The following is a 26,582-nucleotide window of genomic DNA, read 5'->3' as shown; positions in this document are numbered from 1 at the left end:
CTCAGCAGTGTAGCATGTGGTCCAAGTTAATTTACACTGTTTCTAGGAGCAACAGGTGCCAGCAGAATAAATAAAACTGCACAGAATTCTGCTGCTTAAGTACCTACATTGGTTTGGGATCTCTGCACTGTCTGCAAGCTCAGCTCTCACTGCTCTAGTCTGTCAGTAATAAGCAGCAGAGTATATTTGTTTCCATGTGCTAAGTCTGTTTTGCCTGTGATGGCAATTGGTGAGCAATCTCTGTGTCCTTATCTTAACTATTGAGCCCTTTTTTGGTTGTCTTTTCTCCCCTATTCCTTTGAGGAGAGGGAGTGAAAGAGCTGGGAGTTGCAGCTCAGCAGCTCATCAGTGTGAAACTACGCAGTCCTTTTCAGTGTCCAGTGTGGGACTCAGTTTGAGATGAGGATGGTAATGGGGAAATTGGCAAAACATGGACTGGATACTGAGAATCAAACAGTTCTGAAGAACTTACCACCTAAGAGTTGAATGTGTTGTTTTTTTCGGTGAAGGCACATGGGCTAGAGTGTGTGATCTTACAGTGATTTTAGTGTGGGAAATTCTATTTTGCTGATATGAGTGAAGGTTGTGATTAATGTATCTTTTAATGATAATCCTTAAATAAGCAAATCACAAAGGTGAGGGTGGAATCTACTGGGTTAAATGGCAAGGTTTTGGTGGTATGGGATTGTAGGGGGGGCCCTGTGAGCAAGAGATTCACTTGAGGGCCCAGCATTTGGCCTCCTGTGTGCTCAGGATGGGACCAAGACCTGGAGCCCTTCTGCAGGCGTGTACTGCTGCCGAACGTTACCCCTCGGGTGGATCGCTGCTCAGTATCAGTGTGGCATGCACTGTGCTGGCTGGCAGCAGAGACGGTACTTCCTAAGTTAAAACATTTGTCTTCACAGCTGGGGATCAACAATCAAGCTGAGGATGGTCAGATTCCCACTTCTTGTGTATCAGGACAAAACGTATCACTAAGAATGGAGTAGATATTTGTTTGTACATATAACGTACCCACTTCTAAATAGGGAAAACGTGCTGCATAGTAAATCTCGCTTTTTCTTCTTAAGCCGCACTACACGATCAACGAGAGCACGACATGAAGGCTTTGATGCCTTGCTTCCTTCAAGCATCGTTCCTTCGTTCAAAACGAAGACGCAACTCGTTCTCCGTTGTGCCGCACACGGAGACAGCAGCAGGTAACGCAGCCGGGTACCGAACGGGAACAGAAGCAGATCGGCTCTCGGGCCTCCGCCCCCCGCGGCAGAACGCTGCACAAGCCGCCGTGTCCCCGCAGCCGCCCCCCTGCTCGATCCGGGCGCGGACACCTGCCGGGAGGCGGCGGGAGCCCCGCGCGGCCGCGCCTCTCACGCCCCTGGCTGCGCCGGGAGCACAGCGCCCCCCTCCGGCGGGGCAGGGCCGGAGCGCGGCGGGCGGAGCGCTCTCGGCGGTCTGGGCGGGAGCTCCGCGGTACCGCCGGGGGTGGGGTCCCGGGGCGGCTCCGGCCCCGGCGCCGCCTCCTCCGCTCCAGCCCGGTCCCGCCGGTCCCTCCGCTCCCTCCCGGCCGGCTCCGGCTGGGGCTCGGCGGCTGCCATTGGCTTAGCGGCCCCATCCGGGCACTCGGCGCAGCGCTGTCGCTCAGCCCGATCGTCCCAATATGGCGGAGGTGAGCGGGGAAAGCGGGCTGGGGCACCGGGGTTCGGCCGGCTCCCCGCGGAGCCCTGCGCCCGCCCGGCCCCCCGCGCCCGCCCTGCCATCCCTGCGAGGAGGCTCCGGGGCGGCCCGCCTGCGCGGGGGGCCCGGCGGGGCGGGGTGCGGCCGCTGGGGCGGCCGGCGCCGGGGCAACGGGAGACTGCGCGACTAGGCCGCGCGGCGGGCGGCGCTGCGCCGTGCCGGGTTCGCAGCCCGCGGGAGGCCGACGGGGCCCGGCGCCGAGAGATGCTCGGCCGCCGCGGTGGAGCCCCGGGGGTCGCGGGACGGTCCGGCGCCGCCGCAGCGCGGGCGGCGGAGAAATGACCGGCGGGAGGGAGGAGGAGCGAGCCCCGGGCTGCGAGCGGGGAAGAGGCGGCGGCCGGTCCGGCTGCCTCCGCCGCTGCCTGCCGCTGTCATGTCCCGCCCGGGCTAGGGACGAGGGCAGCGAGAGCGCCGAGCCGAGTGCGGTGCTGGGGACCTCTGGCCGGCGGCGGAGGGAAGGGGAGCGGTAGGTGGGGCGCGGGCGAGCGATGGAGGGAGGGCAGCGGGCGGTGGGATGCAGGGGCCGGCGGGCGGGAGGCAGAGGCCGGCGGCCTGCGCAGGGAGAGCGGCAGAAAGGGACGGAGAAGGGAGAGGGGAGCTCGGGGCGGAGAGGAGCGACGGTGGAGCATGGAATGGAGAATTCGACCTGCTGTATGGGATGCGGCCCCATTCTCACCCGCGCGCCCCTCTGCTCTCCCCGCAGGCTTCCTTTGGGAGTTCGAGCCCAGGTTCGTCCTCGCCAGCCCCGGCCCGGCACCCCGCTCGCCGCCACACACCGTGCTGTCCTCCTGCTCCTTCCCGCAATCATCCCCTCTTGCCTCGTAGCCTTTCTAGCGCTTCACATTCACGTAACTAATCGCCTGCCTGGTTTTAAGGAGAGGGATGCGCGCTGTGGAGTTCTTCCCTTAATTCCAGTCGCAGTTAGCAATTGGCTGCTTGGAACCCAAAATGAAAACAAAGTTTTATGCACTTTTCAGTCAGCACCTTAGGAAAGCCATGCAGTCAGGAGAGACTGAGAGAGAGCGAGTGCTTCTCACTGATAACTGCAAGTTTATGTGAATTTTTGCCTTCTTCATAATATCAGAAAGTGTTTAAAAGCATAACTACACACAATTATTGAAGCTGGAACCACTGTTGAGGTTCTTTGGAATACTTTCCTTTACGCAAGCAAATGTGTGTAATATCAGCAAGGCTGTTCATGAATACGTATTTGGGGAGTGCATTTGCTTCCATCTAACGGCTTTCCACATTAGTTCTTTTTTTCTGTTTAAGTACTCTAGCTTAACTTAATGACTTAATGTTACTTGAGTATGTTTTTAAATTGGATATCGAGTGTTAGAGCTGCTGAGTGGGACTTTTTTATCTGAAGTCTGAGAGTTGTGTCAACCTTCCATTTCAGTTATTCAAACATAAAATGAGTTAGAACAGCAATTAGAAACAAGAATTGTGAGCATATGTGTATGTATGGGTAAATATATACTAGATAAAGAGAGCTGTCAGTTCTTGAAAGGCTGCGGGATCAGGATGTAAGAGCCAACAGGAGAAATACCCAACATGTAATGTATTTATTGTAATTGTATTAGTATTATCAGCTATGCTGAGTGATCCACGAGGCCGTAATATGAATTGCATGTGAATAACAAGCATTTGGGGCCTGAATGTTTCCTTATGGCATGGTATTACGATCTTGCACAATATTGTCTTGAGCAAGCTAAATGGACAAAGTTTATATTAATTGCCTGCATGTAAGCAATATATGCTTAGCACAATTACTGAAAAATTAGTTAGATGCTTTAAGACTCAGAAGTGTTAGTGTATTCAAGTGTCTCTTTGAAGTCTAGAAGCAATGCACTGAGAAATACTGCTTTCATTTTTTTAACAAGAAGATTGAAGATTTGTTGATATTTTCTTGATTCTCTAAAGAAGTTCTTCTGTGGGAGTAATTCTTAATATTTTTTTTTCTGCTGCTCGTAAGCTAAAGATTGCAACAGAGCACTAATGTGTAACAACTAGAGGAGGAAACTAGAAGTGAAAGAGCAATATCCCAGTAATTTTATTTTCTCCATCCTGAAAGCTATAAGCAAGTGAACGTTAAAGAACAACATTGTATTTCAGTAGTTTTCATTGCAGAACATTGACTTTGCAGTCCAGAGTATTCACATCTATAAAACCTGTTGAATCTTACGTTAGCCTTTCCAACAGCTGAAAAAATGCACTTAAATCAAGAAAAAGTACTGTTATTATTTTATGAATATCCTGTTGGGTATTGACCACAGAAGTATCGCAATGACTGATTGATTATTGTCATCTATTAGAAACACTTTGTTATGTCCAGTATATTTTACTCTATATTTCCTGAGATTCTGCCATGTTTGTTCTTTCTTTCTAGATGAAGTGCTAAGAGTTGAGCTAGTTTTAATAAAAGATCTCACCTGTGAGGCTTAACTAACCTGAAGTGAGTCTCAGTCTTTATTTTGCTGTTAGTAGGAAGTTGATTTATAAGCTAAGTTAGCCATGTACCAGTGAAAAACTAGGCTAGTTACCATACAAATCATGATAAACAGAATCAGAAATTACATGTCAGTCTCTTTGATTTGTAAAGTACAATTTACATGTTTGCAGAATCTGAAATCTTTAAGGATAACTTCAAGGATGCTTTGAACAGTCTTTTCTGTATTTTCTGAAACTTTGTTTCAGTAATTTGGATAGTTGTTCCAAGTACTCTATATTGCTAGAGAGAAAATGGTACCTGTTCCTTGTAAACATGAGGAGGGAATGCCAGCTGAAACAGCTGAATTTGTAAGACAGTTGGTAGTTTGCTCTAGTTACTCTACTGAGAATTCTGACCTTGCATGTGAAAGAATTTATGCAATCTTAATTGTTTCTGTGATGTAACTTAGTATGTTGTAGAAGATCTGTCTCATATTAGGCTTTTTTGATAGTTGGCTCTTTATCATCTGAAGATCATGACTTTGACCCTTCTGCTGAAATGCTGGTACATGATTATGATGATGAGCGAACTCTTGAAGAAGAGGAAATGATGGAAGAAAGTAAAAATTTTGGTTCTGAAATTGAAGATTTAGAAAAGGTAAGAGTGACTTTTTCAAGTGTCCGTGTGTGTTGTACCTTTTTTTTTAACTGAAAAAAAGAATCAATCCATTCCTCAGTTTGTATTGTGTAATGTAGTGTCCTGCAGAATGTATTTGCAGCTTGTTTAAAAAAAATCAGGATATATCATTTGTATCTACACAAAAAGGCTGAACTGGATTTTCTAAGGTTTTATGTTAAATTCAGCTTCTTTTTCATTTAAGAACACACAAACTTTGGAGGGAAATTACTGAAACTGGTTTTGGAGTCATATTATTTAATACCACTTTTTATTACTTGTAACTTAGAAGTTGGATGCATTTTGGGTAGTAATGATGTATTTCATTATGTTGGTTAGTTGTGTTTTTTTTTAATCTGGAAAACATTCGTGTTTCAGGCATGAAAATGTTCTCTTGCTATGTAAATTTCTGTCTGAGTTTCATTGGTTTGGCATTCAGTGGTTGTACAGAATGACCAACATGCATGTTTGCTTTTCCTGTTGTATTTTTATGCAGTTTAATTATGTATTTTTCCTCTTTACACCTCTTGCTCATCTGTGTCAGTGGATCACCCATTCTAAATGTCTCCTGAATGCTGAACGCCCACAAATTGGTGCTACTTGCATTACAGTTCAGTGACCCACTTAAATCACTCAACATAACTGCAGATTTTGATAAAGAGTTCTGAAACAGTGTATTTTGTAGATTCAAATACAAAGCTGTGTTTGTGTAGCCCGCGTACATTTTTTTTCTAAATATGGAGTTGACAGTATATTCCTTAGTTTTTGTTGTGCTACCTTTACAATTATATTCTTACTGATTAAGAATGTGCAATTAAGATAACTAAGCAGCTTGCTAAGTCTGATGGTTAAACTGGAGTTTATTTATTTAACTGGATTACTCCACAAAATGGTCTTATTGCCTCCATAATAGAGGGAAAAAGAATCAAGAACCACTCGTCCTAAACATTTCATTACTTTAGGTCTGGATCCTGAAAGACTTGGATCTGTGTTTACGTATATCCATTGTGAAAAGTCTTTGCAGGACTAAAACCTTAACTGACTAAAGAAAACAAGTAATTTAACCTGTATATGAGTTCAACAAGAAATTTTTTAAGGTAACATAACTTCTAAAGGTATATGAATATCAGAAAATATTTCTGATTCTTTGATGGCTTGAATAAGGCAACTCTCGACAGTTCATTGTTTTATTAATTGTCTTTAGGATGCACATGCGATATTTAGTAAAATCACTTGATCAAAAACAATTAGTAAAAAAACATAAATCCAGCCTTTCTCTTGACTTTTTTTTTTGCCTTCTGAATTGTCAACTACCTTCTCAGAAGCAGTCTCTATAAAATATGCTATATGGGAAATGGAAACGAAGAATAAAAAGTTGTTATTTTGGTTTACTTCTGTGGGTTTTTGAATGCACACATGCAGCTGTAAGTATTTTGTAGTACTGAAGTGTTTCAGTTTTACAGCATTTGTGTCTTCTAAAGGAGTTGTGTTTCTAGGGTATCTTCTGTCTTGAAGAAATATGGGTAAATCATGCTGTGCAGTATGAATCAGGTTAGGAACGAATGTTTAATAATTGAATACTGTTTAGTTTCATCTCGTAAAGAGGTTTCTTGGATAGCTTGATGGCAAATAGTGAAGTCCCCAGAGAGACAGTGATTAATTATTTTAGTACTGTGCCTGAAAATATTTTAAATCTTGAATTAAGTTTCCTGCTTTCAGGAAAACTTTTTCTTGGTTTGTTTTTTTTTTTTGTTTTGTTTTGTTTTCTTTTACTGTTGTCTATCAAAATACATCTTTTCCTTTCAGGTCTGAACTGTTCAGAGGTATTTGGTAACGTGTTGAAATGTTTGTAAATCTTCTTGTATTAGGAAGGAAACATGCCGTTGGAGGATTTGCTGGCATTCTATGGCTATGAACCGACAATTCCAGTTATGGCAGGTTCCAGTGCGGATAGCTCTCCGAGTGAACTTGCAGATGAACTTCCAGATATGACTCTAGATAAAGTAGGTTAGAACTATCTTTCCCAGTATTACAATATAAAAGCAGAAATGCTGGTGACCTCCAATTACATTTCAGTATCTCTTTACGTTTTAAAATATGTATCTTTGTCAATTTCAATATACAATCAGTAATTACTATATTATTCTGAATGCACTAATTTTCAAGGACACTGAAAATCTGATTCTTTTGTACTTACTCCACTTAGAAATGCATAGCAACTTCAGTGGTAGTGTGTTCAAATTCAGAATAAGCTAACTATGATTTTAAAACACATCTAAAAGAGTATGGTTGTGTGTGCTTTTTTGGTGGGGGAAGAAAAAGGGGTGTTTTTTTTTTTTTTTCAAAATAGAAGTGGGATTTTTTCTGTAAAGATATGTGTAAGTTGCTCTGAAAGTGATGCCTCCTATTTATTTCCATGGAAATGAGAACAGATACAAAGAGCATGGTAACAGTATATGATAGAGCGAATTCTCAGCTACAAAACACTCTTTTTCAACACAGTCACCACCATTAGCTATGCATTTTCTCCAGCGATGAGCAAGCGCCTCCATACCACACTCGTAAAAATCTTCACAGCCATCCGGAACACAGTTTATCTTTCACACTGCTGCCACCACTGCTGAAATGCACCACCCACCGCCTTGCAGTGCTCACATCCACTCTTCGTTCATCATAAACGTTCAGCGAGTGTTGATGAGTGTCAATGGGTGCCATTTTTTCTGCATGGAGGAATTCAGTGACAGTCACACCTTTGCTTCAGATGCACTTCCGTGTCAGACACCACTTTGTCCGACTGCCCCTCTGCTGCCATATGTTGCATGGCAACAAAATGTAAGTGGTAAGGTTTGACCTCTGCTGCCATACCACTAATATCCATCTCTGACGTCATGGGCCAGCATAATAAAATAGGAGGCATTAGTTTTGGAGCAGCCCTCATACATTTTATTTTAGAGTATGTAACATGCAGAAATAATAATTCTGGATTCCAACATACATATTGTGTATCAAAATTTATGTGGATAACTTGATAATACGCTTCTGGATGCTTTGGATTGTTCCTTTCAGATGTGTATCATTTGGATGCATCTTGGATTCCTGGGGGGGATGAGAGAAAGATTGTATTTATCTGCAATGACTGTATGTTCTATTACTGATGTAAAAACCTGAAACTTCTGTTTCTATCTAACACTGATTTCTGAGATTTAAATCTTATATTCTGTAGTAAGGCATTTGCAATTAGTAGTTTGGATTATAAAATCTGTAGGTAGAAAATGTAAGTGTGCATTTATGTATTTACTTTTTGTAAGTATGATGTAGTGGTAAACTACACAGAAAGTAGGGTACAATGATGGCTCTCGGATTCTTATCGGGATTCATAATTGTGTTGAGGCTACAAAAATGCAGTCGACTTGTTGTCAAATGCAGTTCTTTCCCTTCCTAACTTCTATTCAGTTCAAACATGTCTGCTAGTGGAGGAAGTGAGCTTTTTCTTTCTTTTCTTCTTTTTGTCTTTTTTAACCGATGGATACTTCAGTTTTTTGTTGTATTTTGGGAAGATAAGATTGTCTACTTTCTGTAAAGCAAGCAAAAGTGCCTGTCAACTCTATTTTTCTTCAGAGTCAGGAGGTAACAGCCTCTTTAAGTTTCATTGTGATGTAAAGAATGTCAAAATTCTAAAGTTTTGAGGCAATTCTGGTGTTTTCTGTTGGAAGCAGTTGGAGAAACATCTCAGATGAATCTAGATGCTCACCAGTCTATACTTATTATAAACATTTTGAGGTTTTTTTTTTTTCTAATTTTATTTTTATTTTAATGATACAGGAAGAAATAGCTAAAGACCTCTTGTCGGGTGATGATGAAGAAACACAGTCCTCTGCTGATGACTTGACACCGTCGGTTACTTCACATGAGGCTACAGACTTCTTTCCTCGGCCATTGCGGTGTAGGAAAACTAATTTTATGATAGTACTCAGAACAGTCCAGGCACTGTATACGGCTTACTAACTTAAAGTATAAAAATTGCGGAGTACTACTGACTTTACTGGGAGCTGAGAAACAGTGCTTTGTAGGATGTTGTACATGAATGCCATCTTCAATTATTAGTAATTACCCGAAAGACCTGTACTTGATACTGTTCTCAAAGCAAAAAAAGAGCAACTAATATCTCTAAAAATATCCTAACTTGTTGCAACTTGTCATTTGTGGACAGCATTTCCTTTGTGATACGGGCATCAAGTATTATGAAATCTAAGTAATTGAGTTTCACAGTGAAGTCATGTCCACCATTTAAATTGCTCGTAAAAGCTATGGCTTCTCTTCTTTTATTTAAAAAAAGAAAAAAAGAAAAAGAAAAATCCAGAGCAACTTCTTTAGTAATGGGAAAACGTGCTCATTAGGGCATTCCAGCTTTGATTCTGTAGTTTCTGTGAGTTGGAGTCAGTTACCCAAATGCTGGGTCTCATTAGCACTGAGGTTAAAAAAACAACAACAACCAACAAAAAGCTGTTTCCCAACACTAACTTTTTGCTATTACTTGTTAAAGTGATGTTGAAAACCACTGTGATTTTTCACTATTTTAATGAATAACGTGAATATATTACCAATTCTTTTAAGTCAGTGTTTCTCTACTAAAATTTAGCTGCTGTTTTTAAACCTAGTCTTCCATTCAGCCTGAGGATGTGAATAAGGCTGTGATTTCTTTGTTATTATTTCCTTTCACACATAACAGCACATTTCTATAGGACTTCATAGGGTGAACGAAAGTGGTTTTGTATAGGATGGGGACTTCGAACCCTTGACCACCAAAATTGCATTACCCATCAAGCAGTGGTGGAAAAATTTTGAGAACCCGTGATTGAGTTACCCAGCCTGGCCCGGGTATTCCTCACTGCTTACTGCAGTTTGTTTGTTTGGTGATGTACTGGAGTTAGAGCAATGTGAAGAATTTTATCATGTTTTTAATTTGGCAATCTTAAGCTATTTCTGGGGGAGCTCATCTTTCTAGACAAGAATGATAAAGATGATGTGCTCGCTCAGTCACTTACAGTTGTAGTTCTTAACATGTTGCTGATGCTGTAGCTGAAGATACTCATGTTGAAAGAGAGATACTAAAACCTTAGAAATTATAATACCTTTTTAAAATCAAACAAAGCCCAGATTTGCTGGCACTTAAATGTAGGCATTAGGGTTTTACTCGTGAACTGTTAATGAGTATGATTCTGGAAGTGTGGCAGCTTTATGGAAAAAAAAATGTTTAGCCCCTCATCTTGCTTAGGATTAAGGAACAGTCATCTTTGTTTTCAGCTACCAACAAGAGGATGTTACTCTTTCTCTATTTGAATTTTTGATTGGACGTTTTAAAATCAAATACCCACTAATTCAGGATAGGAAGTACTAGTTTTCTGTGCAACAGGAAGTTTCTTTTTTCTTCTCTTCCCTGTTCATTTGTCTAATAGTAAGATAAGATTAAGTTAAGCATTTCTATCACTTAATATAGGTATTTTTATTAAATTTTGATCAAGTGGAAAGAAATAATTGCATGCAATTATCTAGGCATATTGCAATTTTTGTAAATCCACGCAGCTCCTTGTCTGCTATTTCTAACAGCAGAAGGGAATAGACTGGTGATTGTAATAATGACCAAAGAAGAACTTCAGTCTGTACAGTGTTAGGTATAGTCTTTGATGCTGATGATTCTAGTTATGCATGATGAAGTTGAAATTACAGCCCTGCTTTTGAAAATGTTGTACTTTGAGAAGACAAAAGTGGCTTTTGTCTTATTATAGCGGTTGCTTCCATTCTAGAAGGGATTACACATCTATGAAAATAGAATTACTTCAGAAGTCAGTACCAGGCTCTTTTCCAGATTCTAAAATAAGATTTGGTCATCAAAGTACTGTATTTGAATTACACAGAATGCTCTACTGTTGTTCTTCCCAAGGGGAAGAAAAAATTTAGAAAACAATCATCAAAGAGCTGGTTTTTTGCTTATTCTATTTTGTTATTGCTGCTCCATCTTTACTACATGTTGTGGCAGTTTTGTTTAAAAGAGCATTTTGAATATGCAGTTCAATTAAAACTTCTGATTATGGGCTTTGGTAGGTAGTAAAGACTTGCCTAGCTAAAACCGAACTTCTTTTTTTTCCTGTCTGAAGCAAACACTACATGTGATGGAGATAAAGAATCAGATGGTGAAGATGTAGAAGCAGACAACGGTAACTCATCTGAAGATCTGAGAAAGGTAATAACTATTTCTTCAAGAAGACAAAAAGTTAAAAAAAAAAAAAACTTTAAGAAAAATACATTAAGATTTTCAGTATATGTCTAAAGTAATACCTTAACTGTGGAATTCTCTGCCAAATGCCAAGTTAATAGCACTTTTTTATGCTTCCATATGAAAAATGTTAAGCTAATATTATTCTCCTTTTTTTTGTTACATCTTCAGGAAATAATGGTTGGTTCACAGTATCAAGCTGAAATTCCACCTTACCTTGGCAAACACAGTGATAATGAAAAAGGTGCGTTTTTCTGACTATACTACTTTTTATCATATGCTTCAGTACAGCATTTGATGGAAAAATAGAATTTACATTTTGAGTGTAGTTAATGTCTTAGTTAAAATCTCAGAGACATTAAAAATACTGGAAAATGACAGGAGACAATGTAGGTTGTAATACATTTTGTCATCTGTGAGATGAACCGGTGCGAGTCTTGTGTACATGGCCAGCAATGAGGTAGCTCTCAGATTGGAGAGCCCAAGGGACATTTCTTGAGAATATTAGGCATGGAAATGCTGGATTATCTTGGCTAATTAAGAAAAGGAGGTTGAATCTGAGCATCAGCAGCATTCTAAGGAGTTGGACCTGTCTGCATAGGCTGGAAATCATAGAATCATAGAATTAGCTAGGTTGGAAAAGACCTACAAGATCACTTAGTCCAACCATCCACCTACCACCAACAACCCCACTAAACTATGTCTCCCAACTCTATATCTAAACGTTTCTTGAACACAGTGCCCTGGAACATTGCATGTGCTGTGACAAATAGGCTTTAGAATTTTGGAATTATACTGCAGTAATTGAGAAATCGTCCCCCTTAATGTAAAAAGTCACTCTGTGAAAGCCTCGTCTGTGCTCCATGAAGAAGTGGTATTATTATAACAAATGGGATTATATCTTTGCTATGTAGTCCCAGCTGGTAGAATTGGTAAATAGCATTTTGGTTCTTCTGTAAACATTACACTTGTAATGTGTCTCTTTGAAAGCTGTTTGTATTCTTATGCCATAACAGCAGTTCTGAGCAGGGGTAATTTTATTTCTCACCTTTGCATTATGTTGTTTCCTGCAGTTTATGAGAGGTTTGAGAATCCTCTTTGCCTCTTCCATAGTAACAGCCACTGTGCTTTTGTGTGAATAACTGACTTTGCATTGCTAAGAGAATGCATGAAGCATTATGTGCAGTGTTAATCACTTCAATTGATTGGAGTAAAAGATTTGTAGCTTAATCTAGAATTTAAATGTGTGCACAGACTGGCAAAGTTTCAGGCCAACTCTTTTATATGGCCATTAAGCTACCATCCGTCAAATATGCTACTTAAGAGGTGTGTATCTGATTTCAGTGTACTACGAAGGAGGACTGTACATCTTGTTTGCTTGTAAAATATGCAATGTACAAGTTGTTTACAGTATTTTGTTGTTAGTAAACAGAAAAAGAAATCACAATCTTCAGATCTAAATTCCATTCTGCTATGTCGTTTTCATCTAAAATTTGTCAAAATGTACATTTGTCACTTCCTTCTCTTTTTCTCCCCCTACCATATAATATTCAAAATGTTCAAGTATTATGCTACACTCCTTTACTGTGAAGCATAGATTACTTGTTGGAAACAGCTTATGGTGCTTTGCACTGATGGCTAGCTGAATTCCACTTCACTGTTCCCTCATTCCCCCTCAAACGATGAGGGAGAGAAAATAGGATGAAAAAGGGCTCAAGAATTGTGATAAGACAAGGAGATAACTCAACAATTGCTATTGCAGACAAAACAGACTTATACTAGGGAGATGAATATTATTTTTTGCCTGTAACAAACAGACTAGAGCAGTGAGAATTAAGAACAAACTACAAAAACCTCCCACCTCTTTGTACAATCTCTTCCTCCTGAGCGACACAGGGGAATGAACTGGGGACTACAGTCAGCCCATAGCACTTTGTCTCAGGTCACTCTCTGCCCTTGTTACACGTTGGTCTCTCCCATGGAATGCTGTCCTTCTCCAGCTGATCCTGTGTGGGCTTCCCATACAGAATCCCAGGCTGCAGCTCACCAAGCACTGCTCCAACACTACTTGTACTACGAGGCCTGTCTTTCAGGACTGTACTGCTACAGTGCAAGTCCCTGGGGTGGCAGCTCCCCCAGCCCTCCTGCCCACCATCCTCTCCATAGGCTACGTTTCCAGCCTTGGGCCTGCTGCTTTGGGATCTCACCATGGGCTGTGACTCCTCCAGCTGCATCCACTGCTGCTCTGTGGGCTCCTCCATGGCTGCACAGGAGATCTGCTGCATGTGGTGCTCGTGGGTTGCAGGGGGACAGCCTGCTCCACCACAGACCTCTCCTGGGCTGCAGGGAGTTGCTGCTCCATGCCTGGAGCACCTCCTGCACTGACGTTGGGGACTGCAGGACTGTTTCACTCTCATTTCTCAATCCTCCCTCCCATCTGCTGTTGTGCAACAGTTTTTTCCCTTTCTTAAATCTGCTCTCTGAGTACATGCAGTATTGCTCGTGGCTCAGCTCTGTGCAGCAGTGGGTCCCTTCTGGGGTAACTGGAGCTGGTGCTGGTCTGACATGGGGCCACTGTGGGCTCTGCCCAAGAGGGCACCCTTCCAGCCCTCTGCTTGCAAAACCTTGCCACATATCTCCAATACATTCCACCTGTCACCTCTATGAAAGGCATGTTTAAGACCTATCATTAAAATACATTTCTAGCACATTCATCATAATCTTTCATAGACTTCACCTACACCAGTAAAAAGAATTCTCTGCGCAGAAAATCAATATAATATCATGGCAACACCAACAAGGTGAACAATTTATGCGCAGTCCACCCCTTGCACCTTTACCACATTACAAGAGGTAGTCTTCAAAACTTTTGTGTGATAAATTCTTCACAGCCATTACATTCTCAGACAATATCCAGTCAACGTTTTGCCCTTTACATCTCTCAATTGTCATGGAATCATTTAGATAAGACTGTTAAGATCATCAGCCTAGCACTAGTTAGTCCCGCTAAACTGTCTCTGAGTGCCACATCCACAGGTTTCCAATGCCTTCAGAGATGGTAGCTCCACCAGTAGCTCCACCCTTTCTTGGGCTGCCTGTTGCAGTGCCTAAATAGCCTTTCTGTGAAGAAATTCTTCCCTCAAGTGTCCAATTTAAATCTCCCCTATAGCTACTCAAGTCCATGTCTTCAGTTCCTATCACGTGTCACCTGGGAAAAGAGACCAGCAGTTACCTCACTATACTGTTCTTTCAGGAAATCGTGGAGAGCAGTGAAGTCTCCCTACAGCTTTGTCCAGACGAAACAGCTCTAGTTGTCTCAGCAACTTCTTGTATATCTTGCTTTCTAGTCCCTCCTTATCTCGCATTCCTTGAACAGCAAGAACTAAAAGCAAATGCCTTCCTCCCATCCACCCCGTCCTACCTCCTCCTGGCAGTTGACACATGGGAATGGACAATGGGGCTGTGATCAGAATATGACGCTATGTCTCTGCCACTGCCTGCCCCTGCTCCACAGTGTACTTCCCAAACTAAATCTACTCGGGCTTCCTGCAGGCTGCAGCTTTCCAAGTACTGCTCCAGTACTGGCCCATGCCTGCAATATGACGTCCATCCTTCCGCAGCATGCTGCTCCATCTTGAGTCTCCATGGGCAGTAGCTCCCCAGGATCTCCTGCTCCACCATGGGCCTCTCCACAGGGTGCAGAGAAACTTCTGCTCTGTACATGGAGTACCTCTTCTCCCTCCTTTTCACTGACCTTGTAGTCTGTAGGACCGTTTGTCTCGCCTTTTATGAGTACTCTTTCCTAGCTGCTGCACATTGTTTTCCCTTTCTTAAATCTGCTCTCTTAGAGGACACCCAGTATCACTCATGGCTCAGTTCTGGCAGTGGTGGGTCTCTGTTGGAGCAGCTGGAGCTGGCTCTGATCTGCCATGGGGCAGCTGGTGAGCTCTGCTCATAGAGGCCATCCCTGCAGCCCCTCACTACTGAAACCTCGCCATGTAAACTTGATACACAGCTGAATAAAATGGAGCATGCTTGTGGATTTGTATGAAGATGATGCATACGCTTGCATAATTAATAAAGTTGTATGGAGGAAACGGACCTAGGGGTATTAGTCGACGCTCGGCTGAGCATGAGCCAGCAGTGTGCCCAGGTGGCCAAGAAGGCCAATGGCATCCTGGCTTGTATCAGAAATAGTGTTGCCAGTAGGAGTAGGGAAGTCATTCTCCCTCTGTACTCAGCCCTAGTGAGGCCCCACCTCAAGTACTGTGTCCAGTTTTGAGCCCCTTACTGTAAAAAAGACATTGAGGCCCTGGAGCGTGTTCAGAGGAGGGCGACGAAGCTGGTGAGGGGTCTGGAGCACAGGCCTTATGAGGAGCGGATGAGGGAGCTGGGATTGTTCAGTCTGGAGAAGAGGAGGCTCAGGGGAGACCTTATCACTCTCTATAACTACCTGAAGGGAGGTTGTAGTGAGCTGGGGGTCAGCCTCTTCTCTCTTATAACTAGTGACAGGACGAGGGGGAATGGCTTCAAGTTGCGCCAGGGGAGATTTAGGCTGGACATTAGGAAATACTACTTTTCTGAAAGAGTGGTCAGACGCTGGAACAGGCTGCCCAGGGAGGTGGTTGAGTCACCGTCCCTGGAGGTGTTCAAGAAACGTTTAGATATAGCGTTGAGAGACATGGTTTAGTGGGGTTATGTTGGTGGTAGGTGGATGGTTGGACTAGGTGATCTTGTAGGTCTTTTCCAACCTAGCTAATTCTGTGATTCTATGATTCTATAATTTGACTTGATCATCTGTCAGTCAATAAGCTAGTCTTCTGTAGACTGAAGAGTTCAGTCCATTACTGGATTTTCATGGAACCAGAATCTTTTCGCCATACCATTCTGCAGTCTGTCTCTTAACTGAGGCTTTTGGGCAAAAAGCGAGCTGCAATTTACAAGTGACACGACATTTGATTTTCTCTGTATTCTCTGTCTTTGTGAAATAGGTTTTTATGTTATAGTCTTTAAAATGTCATACTTGGTGTTAATGGATTTCTGTTTTAACAGTGTATGAAAATGAAGACCATTTACTTTGGAAACCTGACGTGATCTCAGAAAGTAGAGTTAAAGAATACCTTTTTGAAACCTCTTTAAGAACAGGAAACGGAAAATTAATTGGCAGAATTCCTGAAGGGCTACATACACGGGACAATGAACAAGTACGTTTTGTATCCTTGTTCTATTTGTAACACATTGCTTTGTAATTAGCATGTTTTCCCTCCTTGCTTGTATCATAAAGGTAGCAGTATTCAGTTTCTTTGATGGTTTGTTTCTCTATTTGATTTATTTTAGTTAGATATTATCAGGATCTTATTTGTGATTTTAAAAATTCTTAATTACACAAATTTTGTTGGCAGTGTTGTGATGCTTCTGATTGCCATGCTTTTGACAAATTCAGATTTTCTAATAATTGCTTATAATGTTCTATATTTGCTTCAACTCTGAGAAGGTTTTCGTTTTGGCTATTACTTCAATGTTTTTATCATCTATGAAGACAAATTCTCTTTGACACGAGATGTGATCGCTGAAAAGCTACTTCTGTAATTTTAGGTTTGATGTTTACAAACTCTGACTTCTTTTATTTTGTAGGCACTGTATGAACTTCTCAAGAGTAGCCATAACGTTAAAGAAGCAATTGAGAGATACTGTTCAAATGGAAAGGCACATCAGGGTAAGAAATAGTTCCTGATTTTTCAGAAAAGTGTATTTAAAGAAATAATTTTAAAAGTTGTGTAGAAAAACATGGAGTAAGAAACAGATTGACAGGCATTTCTGATCCCATGGTATCTTTAGCATAGACAGGTATGATCTGACTGGTTATCTGAAAATTTCTACTGCAGAAATTTGCATCTTTATGTAAGATCAGCTTTTACTCCTTTTATTTGCTTTATTCCTCTGCTGCTGTTGTAAGAATAGTACATCGGGATGGGCAGGAAGATGTGATTTTTCTCCCATGAGGCTGTTCTCGCTCACATTATAGTACCTTTTTGAGATCGTGGTCAACTGTAATCTAGTATCGTTTATACCAGATTGAGGAAAACATTGCTGGCAAAATAGATGAGTCCCACTCTCCTCCTCACTGCATCAGCATTGTGCTATATCAACTTAAATTGATTCCACCATATCATTCTGTAGATCTTTGGTAGAATATGGAGAGCTTTGAGTTAAGAAATGAACTTCTGTCTTGCTTGCATTTAAATCTTTTGCTCCTTTATAAGAAAATCGGGGTTTGTTTTTGAGAGGAAAGGTCTTAGTTTCTAATGTATATGTTGCATAGAGCAGAAGTGGACTGTAAGTGCTGTTGTATGTAAGTATAGATATAGAGTATCAAGTCTTGAAAATATTACCTACTCAGAACTGAATGTAGAGGGAACTTCAGTGTCTACAAGTTACGTACTGTGAAATCTGAGTATTTAAGACACAGCTGAATGGAACTATAAGGAATATCAGAGCACTGCTTCAGAAAGCTCATGTGCAAGAAGACAGCTAGACAGTAGAAATACAATGTCCTAAATCCCCCACCTCTCCAGGATTTAATTTCCTGTTCTGGGACTGAAAAATAGCTGTGTCTGTTTGTGATTCAGAAGCCCTGTTTTGTAAGGACTGTGTACTTACACTCCTCACCCCCATCCAGGTCAGATGGGACTTAGAGTATCCTCATTAAAAATAGTAAAGAATGATAAGTTATAAGTTAACAGTAAAGAATGATAAGATAAGAATGATCAGTTCCTGTCTTTTAGAGTTACCATTATGTTATGATCTATGCTACCTGCTGAAGTTCACAGCTGCTCTCATGATGAGAGTTAAAATCCACATCTCCTGAGATATTTTCTTAACTGTGAGACTTTACATGGGGATCTTCTCTTCAACCTTCATCTGGGAGCAGAAAGGTCTTTGTTTCAGTGTTTGCTTCCAGAAATGTTTTGAGATGTTGTGATTTTTTTCCCTGAATGACTTTAAATGACAGCTGAACAGAAGTTTTTTGAATTATCATTATGAAAATCTCTCCTTTATTTGTACTTTTATTTATTTAAATCTGAAGTCATAATCAGGATAGGAAAGCAACAATACTTGAGACAAAACTGACATACTCAAATAGTTTGAACTACCTTGCTTAGATCATATATTAGGAAAAGCTATGGCGAACCATACAATATGTTAACCCTTCGTTTACATGTTGGTTTTTTTAGCTTTTTTTTACTTGTAAAACTAAAATTCAGTTGCATGTTTTTGGATCAAACAGATTGTTACTCTTCTTTCCTACAGTCACTGCTCTTTGTGTTGTATGCAAAAGAAATACTTCAGAGAAATAATCTCACTGATCCCATGGTGATGCTTTTAGGCCTTGGTTTTATTTGATGACAAATTTCTTAAGAAATAACAAATCAGAGTTTTTGAATGTCCTTTGCCATCAAGGATGAAAGATTTTAGAAATCAAACTTTCATGAGTCTTTATAAAAAAGAATGCTAGATTTCAGAGACGATATCTGTACAGTATATAAAATAAATGAGTCCAGATAACTGACCTATAGTTTTAGAGTGCATTCGCCTATTTGTGCATTAGCAACACAATTATTTTATTCTCTGTAGAAAGTTTTTTGATCAAAAATAAATTCTTCATGTTATTTTTGTTATTGTTTAGAAGAGATGACAGCATGGACAGAAGAAGAATGCAGAAGTTTTGAACATGCACTTCTCATTTATGGTAAAGACTTTCATCTCATCCAAAAAAACAAGGTTAGTGTTTTACAATTAAATGAAAGAATTGGTAGATGATATGATGCTGACCATCTGCGACAATCATGCAGAAGTGTGGAATAAGAACCAACATGCTGACATCATGATATTTCCAAACTTTATATATACTTCCTTTATAGTTCGATACCATCTTGAGGATTTCTTTTTCTTTAGGAGGCTGGTGTGTTTGCCATATTTTAGGTAAACCTTACAGCATTGTGGTTGCTGTTGAACAATAGTCAGCTAGTCCTGCTCAGCATCTGCCTTAACCTGTGCTATGGTAAACATTTGAGCAGTTCAGACTTTAAATGGACCTTACCAATAAATAGTAATTCACTAGATACAAATAAATCATTAAAATTTTTTTTTTAATAATTTTTACAACATGCAGCAAGGCACATGATTTGAAGTATTCTCCTGGAGAAACTGGCTGCTCATGGCTAAGATGTCTGTCTGAGTGGCTGGGCCCAGGGAGTTGTGGTGAATGGAATTAAGTCCAGTTGGAGGCCGGTCACAAGTGAGGCCTGTTCTCTTTTAATATTTGTGTCAGTGATCTGCATGAGGGGATCAAGTGCACCCTCAGTAAGTTTGCAGACAGTACCACTCAGGAGTGTTGATCTGCTTGAGGATAGGAAGGATCTGCAGAGGGATCTGGATAGGCTGCATTGATGGGCAGCATCCAGTTGCATGGCATTCAACAAGGCTAAATGCTGGGTGCTGTACTTGGGTCGTAACAACCCTATGCAGCGATGCAGGTTTGAGGAAGTTTGACTGCAAAGCTGCCTGGCAGAAAAGGTGGTAATGTTTGACAGCCAGCTGAACATGAGGCAGCTGTGTGCCCAGGTTTCAGAAACTGTGTGGCCAGCAGGCCTACAGAAGTGATTGTCCTTCTAGACTCAGCCCTGGTGAGAAAGAATGCACCTCAGGTACCGTTCAGTTTTGGGCCCCTCACTACGAGGAAGACATTGAGGCCCTTGAGAGTGTCCAGAGAAGGGCAGTGAAGCTGGCTAAGGGTTTGGAGCACAGGTCTTAGGAGGAGCAGCTGAGGGAAGTGGGATTGTTTAGACTGGAGAAAAGGAGGTTCAGGAGAGACCTTGTCACTCTCTACAGGTGCTTCAGAAGAGGCTGTAACGAGGTCAGGGTCGGTCTGTTCTTCCAAACAACAAATGATAGGACAAGAGGAAATGGTCTCAAGTTGCACCAATGGAAGCTCAGGTTGGATATTAGGAAAAATTTCTTCACTGAAAAGGTTATGAATCATCAGAATAGACTGCCTGGGGAAGTAGTTGGCCCCATCCTGAAGGCATTTGAAAGACATGTAGATATGGTGCTTAAGGACGTGATTTAGTGGTAGACTTGGTAGTGCTAGGTTAACAATTGGATTTGATGGTCTTAGAGTTCATTTCCAGCCTAAATGATTTTATGATTCTGTAGTTTATAAGAATATAGGTAGAAGTAACAATTTCTCTGAGAATCTGACTTTGCGTAGCAGTGCCTATTTTGGTGAATAAGATGAACAGTTAACATAGATCAAAATGAGTTTTATGAGTCCTTAATACCTTCTCAGCAAGACAACAATTCTTTTTTTGTTGTTTAAATATTTACAGTTGTGCGTTTCTGTTGTCAAAGCCCCAGCAGTCCCTGACTTTCCTGAAAGGAATTGGTACCCAGGTCTTTTCTGCTTCACTTCTCTTAGGTCACTGATCTGATGAGCTTTTTCCATCTTAAGAGAGTCTGTTTTACAGTTTAAAAATTGTTCTGTAGGTCATGCACGGAAATCCTTCAGATTTAAATATAGTTTCATTCTATTAAAAAAGCACACAGCAATGTAATACAGTAGAACAGATAAACAGTTATTTGAAACTGCAGATCTCTTTTAAGATCTCTTAATTGGTTTGTTCCAGGCACTAAGTGAAGCTAGCAGTATTTCAGGGATATGGGAACTGGGGAAATGACAAAATGACTGTACATTAATCTTGTCATTTTTTCTTGCCTCCCTTCAGGTAAGAACCAGAACAGTTGCTGAGTGTGTGGCTTTCTATTACATGTGGAAAAAGTCAGAACGTTACGATTACTTTGCTCAGCAAACAAGATTTGGAAAGAAGAGATATAATCATCATCCAGGAGTTACGTAAGTAAAATGTTCTTGGAATATGTTTTCAGTTGCAAATTGTAAATGTAGAAGATTTTTTCCCCTCCCATCATTGCAGTGTGATGTTGCAGTAGGTATGGTAACTGAAATTAAATCCATCATCACTCTACGCCTTGATTTCATGTTAAATAACCCATCATGGATGTGTTATTGTTCTAGAGACTACATGGATCGTTTGGTAGATGAAGCAGAAGCCCTTGGTGGAGCAGTGCATTCTTCAGCCTTAACATCTAATAGTCGAACAGAAACCATTCCTGATCAACAGCTAAGCATTCTGAACTCCATCACTGCCAATGAGCTGACAGGTAAATCAAGGCAAAAAAAAAAATCTTTTATCTTGTGATTTCATAAAATACTATTTCATTTACGTTGGTTTCATATTTTATTCCAGCATTGACAAATAGTGTAGCAACAGTCTGCCACACTTCAGATGAGAACTGCCTGGAAGATGCTTTTCCCCCTATGGACAGCTTACCCCGAGCACCAGTTAATCATGTGCCTGTTGGAACAGAAGAATTGCTTAACTTGCCAAGCAACGGTGAAAGTGATTGTTTTAATTTATTTGAGACTGGCTTTTATCATTCAGAGCTAAACCCGATGAACATGTGCAGTGAAGAGACAGAAAGACCTGCAAAGAGATTGAAAATGGGAATTCCTGTCCCAGAATCTTTCATGAACGATGTCTCTGTAAATAACCTTGGTGTGGACTTTGAGAACCACACGCATCATATTACCAGTGCCAAAATGGCTGTTTCGGTGGCTGACTTCAGCAGTCTATCTTCAAATGAGACAAACGGTTTCATCAACACCCACACTCTTCACCAACACACCGCCCTTCATTCAGAATGACTGTGGAAAATGGAACAAACAGTGGGTACATTATGCAGTAGTAGTAAACTTGATGGGAGCTATCAGGTTTGCTTAGTCTTTCACTGGAAGTTTGAACTTTATGACATCAGTGATGTCTTTGTATGTATAGAACTATATCTTGATTTATCAAGAGTAATTTCTTTTTTCAGTCCATAAATGTGGAAATGTTGTATGATGTTTGGCAGAGTTTGCGACTAAGAGAACTCTGTGGTGCAGCTTTAAGCTCTGCTTCAATTTTTTTTTAAAGCCTGTAGACAGAGGCCACCAATTCAAAACCAGCACAGAAGTTCTGAACTGATTGGAGTGGCTTTTTAGCCTAAGTTACTTTTGCTGTAACAAATACAGTGGAATAACAATGTTTACAGGTACCTATCCTGATCCCTGTGCAATGTAGCATTTTTTTTTCTTATAAAGGCAGGGATAGGCTTCTTTAATTTAAACTGCACAAACACACAAGGATGTTTTTTAAATGGAACCTTCTCTCATGTGATACTAAACTAGAGCACTTCCGTTTACAAAACAGCAAGTTCATCTTGGTGGAAGCTAGCACAAGGAACTGACCATGAGTAAAGTGTGGAGACCTACACTTGGACGCTGTTGCAAAAGTACAGGCCAGGGCTACCGTACAAAAGTAATTGTACTGCCAGAAGTTGTGTGTGTACTTTAAACTTATTGGCTTAAACAGATTGAGTTTTAGGCTGTTGTGTTCTGGTGGGTTTTGTCCACATCTTGGAAGAAAGGTGTAATTATGTAACTTTCCTAAGGCAGCTGATGTTGCATAATGCTGCAGTCTGCAGGCTTAGGATTTACCACTCAACAGTCTATGTTTTGGAAGACAAATTATTTGGACCACTGCAGTTCAAAGTGTTAGAGGGACTGTCTAGTTTATGTAGAAGTAGTAGAACCTTGAAGTATATATTTAAAAGCCTTTCTTTTGTGTGGATTGCACTTGTTTGTTTTGGCAAGGTCATGGGCTGAAAAAAGGCCCTTTGCTACTCTGGTCAAATAGGAAAGGATGAGGAAAAATGTTTCACATAAAAGCAGCTGTTTTACTTCAGTAATTTTTTTTGTTTTGATCATGGAATGTGATTCAACCATCCAGAAATTTTGTCTTGCAACGGCTTGTTCTAGTTCTTGAGGTAGAGTTGAACCAAACCAAGTATTGTCTTGTAAGATACTTTGTAGCATAAAACATGCAGTTTTTAATGAAGCTGGGAAGGTTATTTCAGTAAGATGACTGCTTTTCCTCTTGTTACAAATTTAATTGCCACTAACTTGTTTTCATTATTCAAGTGGTTAAGTTTGCCTTGTTGATATTTGAAATAGTTGCTTCAAGGTCATGCTGAGTAACTAGAAAGTAGTGACTTTAATATTTGAAAGGGAAGAGGGTATTTATTATGCATACTGTGAACTGCATTGACATCCTGAGTTGTGGATGCAGAGTATGGAGTTTTCTTTACAGCATTGTAATGAAGATTGCTTTGAAGTGTTTACACAATAGCACATTTACCATATTAAAAACAAATTAGTTTAGCACAGTGGACAAAAGTATAGATAATTTTGTAATGAGTTTTTAACTTACACATCTGAAGTATGTAATACTGGTAAGTACACAGTAAATAACAGGTAGCCTTGGCCCTGTGTTGTACTCTGACATTTTTTAGCCAAGTTGTCAGCTTCTTGTTGCTGTGTTTTGTGCTGAACTTTGTACTTTGTTTCTTTTGTTGATGAATCAACATATTTTATGTAATTTTGTAAAATACTGCCCATAATCCTTTGTTGTTATACATTCAAGTTTTATGTATGGGTTTACAGTGAGTGGCCGGTGTGTATAAAAATCATTATAGAGAGGTGACTGAATGCTTATACCAGTTGCACTTAAATGAACATGCCCATTCTCATTAGCTGATGCAGTAATATATTCAGTTTATCTATGCATTGCTGGGATCTTAATGTAGACAGAGACTTGTCTAAGGTTTGGATTGTCAGCAAGTTGAATGGACACTTTAGTTATTTAAATAAAGACTTTTGACCAAAATTCAGAGAATGATATGAGAGAAAAATGAATTCCAGCTAGTCTAATAGGTTTTTAAATGCTGATCTTTTGTAGCCTGTTGGCTAGCTAGCTGGTGTCGTTTACTTTTAATTCCTTGTTAAAATGAGGCAATAATTTGCAAGATTTTGTAAATATGTAAATTCTTCATATCTTTTTAGATATCTATTTCAATATTTTCTGACTACTTCTGTGTATAGGAAAATTTTTGTGCATGCTTGATGTGACATTCATAAATTTGTACCACTATGACTTTATCCATGTAAAATAGCTATTTATTGAATTTTTCTTTTAAAAGCTGGACTTACTTATTTTTCTCTCAGTTTAAACATTTAAATGGAGAACTTGTTACTGTTTATTAAAAGAATTGTGTTTTGAAAGTCAGCATGAAGATAACTGAATTGCAAGCATGGGAAGAAGTTACATTGCCTTGGTTCTTGGATGGTGGAGCACAATTCTTGTAACAAACTGTGATAAATTCTTTGTCTTTGCCACACTTTTTCTTCATACAAACAAACAAACCAAAAATCCATAATGGGCAATTGCAGTGTTGGTAAATGTATCCTTCTTACATACAGGGAGCCTGACGAGGATAGCTGATTCATTTAGAAGTGTAACTGGTGCTGTGATTATAGCAATACCTTTACTTTTGTTAGTCATGCATCATCTTCTCATGATAGATTTTAAAATGTTTTCCTCTTGTCATGGTCAAACTGCTGAATTTACTTGAAGGATGTACAATACTGTTTGAAGAATACTAAATTGTGTACAATTAGGTTCAATGAATTGTGCAGTTGTTTTCTGTTCTTAATTTTTAAACCTGAGGGTCAAAAATGTGTGAAAAAATCAGATTCAGTAGAACATAAGGATAGTATGTAATTTAACCAAAGTCTCTAGTGAATACTTTAACTTTGAATGTAAACTAATGGATAAACTGACCAACGGGGTCACTGCTTGCCCAGCTTTACAAGCACATTGCCTACAGATCAAGAAACTAAATACAATATAATTTATAAAATAATTACCAGGTTACTATTTTTTTCTTTAATTCCTGTTTTTCACTGAAAAAGAAGGGAAATACTATCAGTTGTAAAATACAGTATGGTTGTAGTCCTCTTAATGAAGCAAAGATCCCAGTTACTCTCAAAGGAGCCTAACAATAAACTTTAGTGACAATCGGAACACACTGTAGTACCAGTCAGATGCTCAAGAGGAAGTTGCTATCGTTGCATTGGTTTTAATATTTGTACATAAACACTGATTTTTTTGAGCATTATTTTGTATTTGTTGTATTTTAATACCTGGTGTACAGTTCCAGAAATAAATGTCTGGAAACCTTTCTTGTAAAGCTCTTCATGCATCTGCACCGTATTTGCTATTTCATTTTCAGATGTGCTTAGCACTAACCGAACACATGTTCAGATAGTGTAACAGTAAAGCAGGAGTGACAAATATAACAAGCAGATTTGCAGGTAAAATAGTAAGCAGTGATTTCCCTCAAATCTTATGCCTTAAGCACAGCAAAATCTTAGATGGGGCTTAAACATAGCTTCCAGGGAACACAGCACAGCAGCTTAACTCACTGTTCACACTGCATGGTAAGCTCTGCAGAATACATTCCTGTTTGCTGTACCAGAAAACTTGCTCAAATCCTTGAATCCACAACTTGGAGCAACTCATCGGGCTCAATTACAAGAATGGGTAAGAAAAAATCTGCTCTGGTTAGGTTGGCATGCTTAAGTTGGACAATCTACCTGAACTGCTTTTTATGTGTTTCCCTCAAGAAAATGATCGTGAACTCTGAAAAGCACTGCATTACTTCTGAGTAATTGCAGTTCCATCAAGCACCAGAATTAGTGCTGAGGCTTCCTAGGCCTAGTGTGCTCATTTCTGCAATGACTGGAACAATAAAGCTTCAGGTAAAGAAAGGATTTTTAATAAAAAGCATACCTGCCAGGAGTACAAGCTGATTAGAAATCTAACCAGCAAAAGGAATAATTTGCCAAGTAATTTAATGAGCCGCACTTTCCTTTCTCCACAAGCTGAGATGAAGAGATGTGAATTGTGCCATTTCTAATGACTGTTAGAAGGTGCAAAACAAAGTACCCAAAACTCTTTGGTGACAGGCCACACCTCCCTTTTTCTAGTGATTTGGTGTACAGATCAGTGTCATTAAACTGGGAGAGGGGCAACAAAACAAAAGCCATAATGCCCAGCTCTTCCTAGGTCATACTTCTTTTGAAGTAACTATGTTTAGGCCATGCAATGGTGGAGTCTTAAACGTGGTTGTAGCACTTGTAATTCAAAATGTCAACCCATGTGTAGCTACTTTAACTATTTATCTGTTTAAATAATCTCAGGACATATCCACTTCTACCACTAAGAAGACAAGTAGCCTGTACAGTCCTTACGGAACTTCACTATTTCGTGTATAAGTCCTCGTTTGGCCTACAAAATGAGAGGCAAAGATTGGAGAAGTAAGCCCAGCGAATGGTTTGGTTTAGCACTTCTTACCAGTTCTTGTCCCTTCTTCCCCCTCTGTGAAGTAATTCAGAGGTGACAGCAAACCTTTGTGCTGCGGAGCAGGAGGTGGCAGGCCTGCCCCAGCGCC

General features: G+C 40.3%; 1 protein-coding gene across 9 annotated transcripts; it reads left to right on the top strand.

Annotated features, from left to right (window-relative positions):
• On the top strand, positions 1,499–25,311 carry MIER3 (MIER family member 3). 9 transcript variants are annotated; one of them, XM_021381666.1, is made up of 14 exons: positions 1,500–1,666; positions 2,438–2,462; positions 4,124–4,189; positions 4,698–4,822; positions 6,709–6,843; positions 8,663–8,783; positions 10,996–11,081; positions 11,286–11,358; positions 16,167–16,318; positions 16,749–16,830; positions 18,802–18,896; positions 20,900–21,027; positions 21,208–21,353; positions 21,440–25,311. In XM_021381666.1, exons 4-14 carry the CDS (start codon positions 4,724–4,726, stop codon positions 21,895–21,897), a joined length of 1,575 nt encoding a protein of 524 aa, XP_021237341.1. In that variant the 5' UTR covers positions 1,500–1,666; positions 2,438–2,462; positions 4,124–4,189; positions 4,698–4,723; the 3' UTR covers positions 21,898–25,311. The 9 variants fall into 9 exon arrangements, with proteins under 9 accessions (XP_021237334.1, XP_021237341.1, XP_021237340.1 ...); XM_021381665.1 differs by having other exon boundaries at positions 4,677–4,822; XM_021381659.1 differs by lacking the exon at positions 4,124–4,189 and having other exon boundaries at positions 1,499–1,666; positions 4,677–4,822; positions 18,805–18,896.

Source organism: Numida meleagris, chromosome Z (assembly GCF_002078875.1).
Source record: "Numida meleagris isolate 19003 breed g44 Domestic line chromosome Z, NumMel1.0, whole genome shotgun sequence".
Classification (NCBI taxonomy): domain Eukaryota; kingdom Metazoa; phylum Chordata; class Aves; order Galliformes; family Numididae; genus Numida; species Numida meleagris.
This window is presented reverse-complemented; position numbering and strand designations above follow the sequence as displayed.